This window comes from Vombatus ursinus, unplaced genomic scaffold, assembly GCF_900497805.2.
Source record: "Vombatus ursinus unplaced genomic scaffold, bare-nosed wombat genome assembly UNPS02014175.1, whole genome shotgun sequence".
In the NCBI taxonomy this organism is placed as follows: domain Eukaryota; kingdom Metazoa; phylum Chordata; class Mammalia; order Diprotodontia; family Vombatidae; genus Vombatus; species Vombatus ursinus.
The window spans coordinates 1520320-1530869 of NW_020953953.1; the positions used below are offsets into that span (position 1 = coordinate 1520320).

At 56.0% G+C, this 10550-nt stretch overlaps 2 protein-coding genes across 3 annotated transcripts in view; both read left to right on the plus strand.

The window, feature by feature from the left end:
* The first annotated feature begins 3309 nt into the window (after nucleotides 1–3309).
* TMEM86B (transmembrane protein 86B) lies at nucleotides 3310–7067 on the plus strand. 2 transcript variants are annotated; one of them, XM_027860118.1, is made up of 4 exons: nucleotides 3310–3506; nucleotides 4803–4878; nucleotides 5148–5394; nucleotides 6394–7067. In XM_027860118.1, the coding sequence occupies exons 1-4, from the start codon at nucleotides 3496–3498 to the stop codon at nucleotides 6756–6758; spliced, it is 699 nt and encodes a 232-aa protein (XP_027715919.1). In that variant the 5' UTR covers nucleotides 3310–3495; the 3' UTR covers nucleotides 6759–7067. The 2 variants fall into 2 exon arrangements, with proteins under 2 accessions (XP_027715919.1, XP_027715918.1); XM_027860117.1 differs by lacking the exons at nucleotides 3310–3506; nucleotides 4803–4878 and having other exon boundaries at nucleotides 5037–5394.
* A 1413-nt stretch (nucleotides 7068–8480) lies between these two features.
* PTPRH (protein tyrosine phosphatase, receptor type H) overlaps nucleotides 8481–10550 on the plus strand; it is an 8560-nt gene continuing 6490 nt past the window's right edge. The window contains exons 1-4 of the mRNA XM_027860076.1: nucleotides 8481–8525; nucleotides 9114–9147; nucleotides 9302–9541; nucleotides 10219–10485. Of these exons, the coding sequence (XP_027715877.1) occupies nucleotides 8481–8525; nucleotides 9114–9147; nucleotides 9302–9541; nucleotides 10219–10485 (586 nt within the window). The remainder of the gene's footprint in view (nucleotides 8526–9113; nucleotides 9148–9301; nucleotides 9542–10218; nucleotides 10486–10550) is intronic.

Consider the following 10550-nt stretch of genomic DNA (forward strand, 5'->3'; position numbering starts at 1 on the left):
ACACACACACACACACACACACACACACACACACACACACACACACACATTCCTTTGTTATTTAAAGCCCTTCACAGCCTGGCTATAGCCTGTTTTTCCAGGCTGGTCATACGTTACTCTTCCAAAGCACACCACATTCCTGCCAAACTGGACCACGTGCTGTTCCCTGGAAACACTGTTCTATTTCCCGCCTCCATGTCTTTGCACAGGCAGTGACCTTTGCCTAGAATATTCTCCCTCCTCACCGCTGGCTGCCTTCAAGGCTCCCTCAGCTGTTAGTACCCTCCATCAAATCAGGTTGTATTTATTTTATCTTGTAGTGGAATAGTGACCAGAGAGCCAGGATGATCTGAGTTCAAGTCCTCTTACTCTGCCACCCACTGGCTGTGCGATTCTGGACAAGACACAAACTGTCAGGGCTCTGGGAAGTTTGTTAAGGCTGCGCGTTGGAGAGAAGGCGCCAACCCACATTGGTGAGGGGAATTTCCTCACCTGGAATTCCCTACGGGAAGGTAACTCCTGGCTCGGTTTTCGTATCTGTGAACACGTTGCTTCCTTTCAGTAAAACCCAAGTTCCACGAGGGCCAGGGCTGCCCACTTAAATATTTGTGTTTCCCGCATCTAGCACATTGCCTGGCACACTAATGAATGCTTGTTGATTGATTTATATATGTAAAGAAGTTGCTTCTCTGTTTCTCCCTAATGGGAGGTAACCCCCCAAGCAGGTCCCATCTCTCCTCCCTGTCTTTGTGTACCCACCGCCTGGCATGCAGGAGGTACTTCATAAGTGCTTGTCAAACGGACTGAGAGGTTTTGAAGAGCAACTGAGAGAGAGGGTAATAGAGAGTCCATCAAGAAAGAGCAGAAGGACTCAGTCCAATGCGGTTATTGGTTGAGACAGGGCCATCCTCAAGGACCTACATGTCCCCGGCAGGGTACTGCATCAGCTGCATAGGACATATTGAGTCATTTCAGTGGGAGTACTGGTCACGGGGGAATGAGGAGAGACCCCTGTAGGAAGGGGCCCTGAGCCGAGCCTGGGCGTGAGTAGGGGTCCCAGGAGGAGAAGGTGTGGCGGGAGGGCATTCCGGCATGGGGACCGCCTGGGCAGGATCTCTTCCGGTGATGGTAAGCACGTCAGTTTGGCTGGGATGCTGAGATTGTGAGGAGGGGGAAGGGGAGATTGGTCTGGAAGAGGGAAGAAGAAGCCAGGGAGTGGGCCATGGATTGCCGGGAAGCGGTGAGGGCCTAGTTGAGATTAAACAATGTGAATGTGTAATGAAAGGATTTCAGCAGCCCAGACATAGGAGCAAAGAAGGCGGAGGACGAGGGGGACCGAGGCCAAGGACTGCCGACTCACGAGTGGAGGAAAGAGGAGGGCCAGAGGTAGTGGTGAGCTGAGGGCCAGGACTGGGGAAGAGAGGCTATGAAGGCCTGGGGGACCCGGTGAAGAGGAGCATCGAGTCAGAGGGAGGGAAGGAAGGACAGAGGCACAGATAAGGGAGGGTGACTCCAGAGCTCTGGGTCCTGGGGGGCTCCGCTTACAGGTGATGGTGAGGATGGAGACATGTGACTGAGACTGCGGGAGGCCAGCAGGAGTGAAGGGACAGCAGTAACGCCTCCAAGGACCACAGGGAAGGGACCTCAGAAACCAGCTGGTCCGATATTTTACAGCTGCGGAAACTGAGGTGGAGGGAGGGAGAGGGCCCGGCTTCAGGCCACACGGATAGTAAGCATCAGAAGCAGGAAGAGGGTATGGGTTAGGATGCAGAGGGAGACTGGGAGCTGGACCACGGGACCAGTGATCGGATCGTGGCAGCCAGGACCTGGAGACCATGTAGGCTGTGGGAGGGGGCCTCAAAGTAGAGGCTGCTGAGTGGAAGCAGGTCTGCAGAGCAAGGCCTGTGCCCGCCCCTTCTCCCGGCTCTCGGGGCTGTTGGCTATGAGAGGAGAAGCACCCACTGGCTGCAGGATGGCTCTGTTTCTGTGAGTCCAAGAAGATGGAAAGCATGTGAGAAGATGGGGTCCAGGAGGGAGGTGGTCAATGGCTGCAGAGGGTTCCAGAGGGGAGGCCAGAGGGGGAACACGATTGGGGAGGATGGGGAAGGAGTCAGCAGAGGGGGCTGGGGAGTTAGGCAGGGTGCCCTTGCCAGCCATAGGCTTGGCGACCCATTCTCTGAGGTCCTGGGATGACAGAGAGCAGTGTTGGAGTATCCCAGACCAGAGTGGGCTGCTTCCACTGAGGATGGCTGGTTACCTGTGCGATGGACTTCCTGTTCCCATCCAGGCTGGACTAAATGGTTCTGACATTCTCTGACCCAGGTGGCACCGGGTGACCGGGTGTCACCCATTCTTGGGAATCCGAGAGGCCCAGAGGTGGAGGTGGCATCAGGGTCACAATAGCCGGGACAGCCCGTTCCCAGTGGTTTTGCCCAAGATGTGAGGGGATGAGACCCCCCTCAAAGATATGCCCCTGGTGGCCCACAAGTGTGGCTGAGTTCGGCCTGAGTGTGAGGCCCCAGTCTTTTCATTGCTAAAGAAAAGATGGTGTCCAAGGTCCTGCTTGGGGTGAGGTAAGAGGGGGGTACTAGACCTTGGATCCCCTTCCTCCAGTCCTTTTGGTGTCAGGACACAGATGGCTTCCAGGAGGTGGTGTCCAGCTTGCGCATTGTACCCAGAGGCAGGGAGGTTTGCCCCCAGATCTTTTGCAGAGCTGGGCTTCTCCAGAGCTCCCAAACAGAGGAAGGCTGGTCTCCCCTCTGATGGGGAGGGGCACAAGGAAAGGGGAGGGTCTACCATCCAGGCTGAGAGATCGTCCACGCTCTGAAATTCAGCCAGTCAAAAAATGTTTATTAACCACCCACTGTGTGCCAGGCACTGTGCTGATTAGCCCCGAGGATGCAAGGAAAGGTAAGGGCCAGTCCTTGACCTCAACCTTGAGCTTCCAGTCTGGTAGGGTTACAAGCAAACAAACATATACAAACGAGCCATCTACAAGATAACGAGCGAACGCAAATGAGAGGGCAGGAAGGTGCCAATGAGGGGCTGGGAAGGCTTCCTGTCGAAGATGAGATTGTAGCTGGGACTCAGAGGAAGCCTGGGGTGAGGAGGGAGAACATTCCGGGCTCCAAGATGGCAAACCTTGCTCCCAGAATGGAATGGCCAGAGGCCCGGGTCACCGACACATAGGAAGGCTGGAAAGCACCAGGGGGCGGGGCTGGGTTACCAGCACTTCCTACACCACTCAGGGGATTCTAGATAGGATGGGGGCAGGGGGGTGATAGGGAACCACTGGAATTTACTGATTAGGGGTGACATGGTTGGCCCTATGCTTCAGGAAGAGCCCTTTGGTGACTGAATGGGGGCTGGACTGGGGTGGGGAGGGCTTGGGAAAGCAGACCCTCCAGCAGCTGCTGGCATGCTGTCCATAGTCCAGGCATGAGGTGATGGGGGCCTGCAGCAAGGTCAGAGCAGAGGAAGGGGCGTATTCCAGAGATGCCGCCAAAGTGAGATGGACGGGCCTTGGCCCCATGTTGGATATGGGGGATGAGAGCGAACGAAGAGTCCAGGGTGACTCCTAGGTTGGGAGCCAGAGAGGCCAGGAGGAGGGGTGCCCTGTGTAGGCATAGGGAAGAATGGAGGGCTGGAGGAAGGTAACGAGTTCTGTTTTGAGTTTGAAATGGCTGCTGCACATCCAGTTCAAGATGTCTGAAAAGCGGTTGGGGATGCAAGTTTGGAGCTCAGTAGAAAAGTCGGGTCAGGAGAGGTAGACCTGAGGGTCATCGGCATAGAGATGGTGATTAGATCATGGGAGCTGAGGAGATCCCCAAATGAGGTAGTATCGGGAGGGAAGAGAAGAGAACCCAGGACAGAGTCCAGAGGGACTCCTATGGTGAGAAGGTGCCTGAAGAAGGATCCAGCAAAGGAGAAAGAGAAGGAGCCATGGGGGCGAGAAAGAGAGAGACAGAGAGAGAAGAGAGACAGACAGAGAGACAGGGACATAGACACAGAAAGAGAAACAGAGACAGACAGACAGACAGACAGACAGACAGACACACACACACACACACACACACACACACACACACAGAGGGTCCTGAAAACATGGAGAGTCAGGAGGAGAGAGTGATCAGTGGGGTCAAGGGCTGCACAGAGGTCAAGGAGGAGGACTGAGAAAAGGTCGTTAAGTTTGGCCAATCATCGGCCACTTGGAAAGAGCAGCTTTGGTGGAACGCTGAGGTCGGGAGCTGTGGCTGGATTGAAAGGGGTCAAGAAGGATTTTTGGTGGGGAGGTAAGGGGAGCTCATGGAGGCCTCTCCGAAGATCAGAGCTCTGGATCGATAGGGCCTGGGGGCCCTGGCCAACATTTTTTTTTAGGAAGCAATGAGTCCAATCGCCTTTGCAGAGCTGGGGGCAGGCTAGTAGAGAGCCTTCACTTGGGAACTGAAGTAAGAAGAGCTGGGTTTGAATGCTGCCCGGGTCCCCCAGGAAATCAAAGACAGAGCTAGGGACCTTGCTGCACAGGGATTGGGCCAGATGAGTTTCCAACTCGAACTGTGGGGGTCCTTGCCAGGGAGCAGGATAGGTGGGAGGGGGGAGAAGTAAGGTCCCCCGGCTCATGGTGTGGAAGGCGGGTCCAGGAAGGAGTCCCTTATCAGTGGGCACCATGTAGTGCCAACCTGAGGGAGGGGGAAGGGAGGGAGAATCTCCCGACCCCGTTATCAGCCCAGAGTCCATGGGGACGGTTTTCAGGTTAAAGTGTAACCAGATCCCCCCATTCACCACCCTTCCCCCATGCTTAGGTCACACGATTCTAGGGGTATCTGGACAAACATGGCAGCTCATGGAAGGGAATCTGGGAGGAGGCGCACTCCAGATGTGAGATACCCCCCAACCCCACCCCTGACTGGAAGGCCAGATGCTGAGGTCTCCCAGGGACTGAGCAGCTAGATTCCTGGGCTGTCAATGGGATAGAGAGGGAGGGGAAGGATACCGGAGGGGTCGTGTCAGAAGGCAGGGTCCTCGGGGGCCTGGGGGCTGAGGGCAGGATGCTTTGGTGGGCACTTCAGCGGGCAGGAGGCCTGGGCACCTGGGCTATGCCCCATGGACTGGGTACCCTCGGCCACCTGCTGTTGGCCTCTCTCCAGCCTCTGCTCCTGGCCCTGAGGCTGGGGCCTTTCTTTGCCTCCTGTGCTCTCTACTTCCTCCTCTGGCTGCCCTCAGACGAGCCCAGCTGGACCAGTGCCCTGGTCAAATGCCTCCCCGTCCTCTGTCTGGCTCTCTTAGTCCACACCACTGCACCCTCGGGACCCTATGGCCGATTCATCTGGGTAGGCCTCCTCTGCTCTGCCCTGGGTGACGTCTTCCTTATCTGGCCCGACCAGTTCCTCTTTGGTGAGTGGGGGGCGGTGGGGCAGGGCTGATGGGGTGGGGACGGGATAGCAGCAGGAACGGGGGGACAGCCCTCGGCGCCTTCTTTCCATGATAAAATTACCCCCAAATCCCTGAATCAGGAGTGGAGGGCAGAAGGTTCCTTCAGGGGTTTTGGCTAAGACCCTTTGCCTTCTGAGCCGCAGTTTCCTCCCGCATAAAATGAAGAGGTTGGAACACGACCGAGGTTCCTTCCAGAATGTGGCCAGGAGAAAGTCCGTCCCCAATCTCCATTGTCCAGAATCTGCAAGGGGAGGGTCTCCAAGGCCCCTCGGGGCGGGAGGGGGCCAGGTCCCTCTCTGGCCTCGAAGGAAAGGGTTGGATTGGACATTTAAGGCCCCTCCTTGGATAAAGTCCTAGAAAGTGTGGCCATGTGACCTGGAGAAGAGGAGGGACCAGAGGCTAGTTCAATTACCTCGCTTTACATATGAGGAAACTGAGGCTCAGGAAGGGGAAGCGATTTGCCCAGAGTCACACGGGTAGGATCAGAGGCAGAACTGAACGCTGTTCCTCTGATGGCTAATAGTGGGAGAGTCTGGCTCAGGAGGTAATGAGTTCCCCATCCCCAGTAGGATGCAAGCATAGGATGTGACTGTTTCTCAGATGCTATTGAGAAAAAGACCAAGGGGTGTGTTTGCTCCTAGAACTTCCGAGCTACAAGGGGCCTAGACATTGAGTTCGATGCCCTCCTTAGGGAAGACAAGAGATTGGTTTCCAAGGGCTCCCAGTGGGACACTCCTGATTCTGAGGCCTGGGTTCAAATCCACTCTCTGAGATCTTGGGTGAGCCCCAGCACTTGAAACCAGTCCCCATCCCAGTCTCTTTCCTCCCAGGTAAACTTCCCTAATCCGTGGCATTTGATAGCAGAGGAGGCTGTGACCCAGAGCGGGGAGGGCCTTTCTCTGGGTCGTCCAGAAGCAGGGTGCCCAGGCCAGCCTCCCAATGGCCGGCCCTTCTTTGCAGGCACGACGGCCTTCGCGGCGGCTCATCTCTTCTATGTCCGCGCCCTGGGCTGGCTCCCGCTCCGGCCGGCCCTCCTGGGGTCTGTGCTGGCCACCTTCGGCCTCTACTTCGGGGTCCTGCAGCCGCACCTCCCGTCCAGCCTGCACCTCCCCACGCTCGTCTACGCGGCTGTCCTGGGTCTGATGCTGTGGCGGGCGCTGGCCCGAGGGACACCCGCGGCGCTCGGCGGCCTGCTCTTCAGCGTCTCGGACACCGTCCTGGCCTGGGACACCTTCGTCCGGCCCCTGCCCGCGGGCCGTCTGATCGTCATGGTCACCTACTACTCCGCCCAAGCCCTGCTGGCCCTGTCCGCGGTGGACAGCTGACTGAGCTCGACGGCGCCCTCGAAGGCGAGATTCCAGGGCGGACCCGCGGCTTGGAGCTGGGCACTGGGCTTTTCCGGGAGCCCTCCTGCCGGCTCATCACCCTCCTGCATTTGTCTCCCTCCCCCCCATTCGCGGTCCCTCCTTCCCCCCTCCACGAGCCCCTCGACTGAAATTCTTCCTCCCCCACTGCCCACACTTCCCTCCCCACCCCCGATGGAGGGCTCCTCCTCTAAGACCCTGCCGTGATGCCGGCCCTCGTTGTCTACGCCACCACCTTCCCCGCCTAGTAAAGTCGAGAGTGCAAACGTGTTAGTCGTCTGTTATTTTGGGAGGGCCGGACGGTGGCACAGCCTCTGATGGCTTGGAGCCCACCTTCTTTCCCGGGAAGGTTGCTGATCCCCGTCTAACCTCTCTCTATCGTCCTGAGGCCTCTTGGGGGAAAGTCATCAGGTCTCTCTGGGGCTCGGTTTCCTTTTTTTGTGAAATGAGAGGTTTGGTAGTGTTGGTTTCTAAGCTCTTTTTTTCCTTTGGTAACTGAGCTGTGAGGAGACCTGGGGAGGGAGGGAGGAGAGAGATGAGGGGATAAGGTGGGTAAATGTTCGGTCATTCATTTGTGTCTGACTCTTTGCCGCTCGATTTGGGGTTTTCCTGGCAAAGACACCAGAACGGCTTGCCATTTCCTTCTCCAGCCCATTTTACAGGCAAGGAAACTGAGGCAAACAGGGTGAAGTGACTTGTCCAGTTAGTAAGTGTCTGAGACAGGATTTGATACCAGAAAGGTGAATCTTCCCGACTCCGGGCGGGGCACTCTATACACTATGGCGCCACCTAGTGGCCAAAGTGGCATTTGAAAGGGTAACGCTCCCTTCCCCTCTTTCTGTGTTGCCTCCCCCCATTAGAATGCAAGCTCCTGGAGGCAGCTAGGTGGCTGGGGGATAGAGCACCAGCCCTGGAGTCAAGAGGGACCGGAGTTCAAATCTGACCTCTGACGCTTGACACTTCCTAGCTGTGTGACCTGGGCAAGTCACTTTACCCCATTGCCTGGCCAAAAAAAAGAAAGAAAGAACGTAAGCTCCTTGTGGGCACGGACTGCTATGTTGGAATGCTTATAAATGCTTTCTCTGTTCAAGGCTCAGGACTGCCTGGAGATACTCTGGGGCCAGACATTAGCTCTCTCTGGGGCTCACTAATTCTCCATAAAATGGTGGAGCTGTAGACAAAGATCTCCAAGTCCCCTTCCCACGCTTCCACCCATGATTCCCTGTCTTTGCCTTTCGGCTGGAGGTGCGAGCTCTGGTAATTCCTCTCTGAGCCTCAGTTTCCTTGTTTGTTAAAAAGTGGGGGGGGGCTGGTGAAAAGAGCCAGTCATCCGTTGTTCTGGGCAGGAATGTAGGCTGGGTCTGAGGAATCCGAGAGGGAAGGAGGACTGACTGGGGTGTGTGGAGGGCACGAAGGGGAGGGGTCAGTCCCTTCTCTTTGTTCGCTTCCTCCCCCCACTTCTCTTCCTCCTCCCCCTTCTCCCCTCTGTCCTCTTTCTCCACCCAAGGCTATTACCTATGTCACCTGGAGCTCAGAGAAAGGAGAAGCTGTTGGGGTGAAAGTCCAGAAAGAGGGTATAGAACTGGGAGTCTCAGACACCTGTCTTTCTCTTCTCTCTCTCTCTCTCTCTCTTCCATTTCTCCCTTCTCTCTCCTTCTCTGTTTCCCTCTGGTGTCCGGAGTCATGAGTGGGCTCTCCCCTGGGCCCTGGCGTCTGCTAAGTACGGTGGTGAGTGTCCCTGCTATGAGGGAAGGGGCTGCCAGTTCACACACCCAAGTCACTGGGTGGCAAAGCCTTGTGGGGGTTGGGGATACCTAAGCTCGTGGGGGATAGATGGGGTCCCTGAGGGAGTATGGTCTTCGGACTTGAGTGCCTGGAACCTCTAAGGGGATAGACTGGGGAAGATTGTGGCAAGTTCCAAGGACCGGGACTCCTGGGTCCTGTCATCCCCTATGACGTCTACTGTAAACAATTTTGACACCCATCAGGAGCCATGTTGGGGGGGGTTCAGGTGTCCTGCCCCTTTCTCCTCGTAGGAGTCCCCCTACCCCTGTCCCTGGACTGGGGCTAATGCTTTTTCTCTTGGCCTGGAGCCTGTAGTGATGGCTGAGTGTTAGCAACTGCACTGATCCAGACTTGGGTTTCCCTGGGGCTCCTTCCTCTTTCTCTCTCACTGCCTCCCTTCAAAAAAATGGGCGGGCCGATATTGGGGTGAACTTTGTCTGAAGGAGTTGCTGAAGGAAGAGGGAATTCCAGCCCTGCCCTGCTTTCAGCTGGAAGGCTTTACTGTCACCTTTTATGTATTCTTCCCAACAGGTCCTGGTGTGCTGGACGGGGTACTTGGCAGCTGGTGAGTGGTAGACCTCTCCCAAGAGCTTCTGTTTGCCCCTCGGAGGGCCGAGAGGACCCTTCCCAAGCTAGGCTGGGTTGTGTAAGGGGTGTGGGGAGTTCAGAGGGTCCCTCGAGTGCCTCCCTAGCTGAACCTCCTCCTGCCTGCCTCTCAGCCCAGGAAGAGATCTCGGCCTTCTATGTAGACAAACAGAGCAATACCTCTGTCACCCTGAAGTGGGAGCCGCCTAATAACAACTATACTGTCACCTGGGCTAAGGATGGCCAGGTCATCGGGACAAACGACACTTCAGATATTCAGTACACCGTGAACCACCTCCAACCTGGGACAGCATATGAGTTCACTGTCCGTGTCCAGGGAAACAGCTCTGGAAGGAGCCTCAATGCATCCACATGTGAGCTTCTGCCCTACCTAGCGGTTGTAAGCACTGCAGAGGGAGGGCAGAAGGGAAGAGCAGCAGACTGGTCCGGGGCTCCATGCTGGGCACTTTCTAGGCCCCCACCCCACTCATCCTTGCTATAGTTGACAGGAAGTTTCCCCAACTATCGTAATTACAATGCTTTCTCCTTGTTGATTATTTCCTATTTATCCTGTATATAGCTTGCTTTGCATACATTTGATTGTATGCCTCCCCCATTAGATTGGAAGCTCCTTGAGGGCAGGGACTGTATTTTACCTTTTTTTGTATCCCCAGAGCTTAGTAGGCCCTTAATCAATGCTGATTGAGGATTGGGAACTTGCTAGGACTGACATTCACTGTTTTATTAGGTTTCACTAGATGTCCTTACCCCTTATTCAATCTCAAGTACTCATTATGACTCTAGTGGAAAGTGGGGTTGAAGAGAAGGGACAACTGAAGGTCATAATGCACTAATCTAGGTCACACTAGATCCCCTGGACCCACTGGGCCCGACCACTCCTCAAGCTGACAGGCCCCTTTGTTGGAGAGCATCCTTTCTTCCCCACCAGGTCAATCCAAGGACTCAGTCCCTTACCTCTGCTCCGAGGTACTTGGTGGGGAGGATGGGAGGCCCTTCGCCCACCCACTTTCAGTTCTCACCTCTCACCCAGTGCCCAATGAAGTCCAAGACCTCAGGATGGATGCCCGGAGCAACAGCTCAGTCACCCTGAAGTGGCTGGCCCCCGATGGCCCCCAGCCTGCAGATTACACCTACTGGATCAGCTGGGGCAGAGAGGATGGCCTTGCTGGTCAAAACCACACAACAGAGATGGGGCATATAGTGGGCAGCCTGGCCCCTGCCACAGTGTACAATTTCACAGTGACAGCTGAGAAGAATGGTGTCCACAGCTCTGGCCAGAGCATCCAGGAGGCCACAGGTGAGATGGGGGCTGTGCTCTGGGGCTGGTTCTGTGGGAGGTGGGCCAGGGAGCCCAGGGGCTCC

Bases quoted from the DNA above. Each gene is read 5' to 3' on its own strand.
- TMEM86B (XM_027860117.1), top strand. From the start codon at position 5,049: ATGCTTTGGTGGGCACTTCAGCGGGCAGGAGGCCTGGGCACCTGGGCT. The intron at 5,395-6,393 runs GTGAGTGGGGGG...CCTTCTTTGCAG, and splicing joins GCCCGACCAGTTCCTCTTTG to GCACGACGGCCTTCGCGGCG.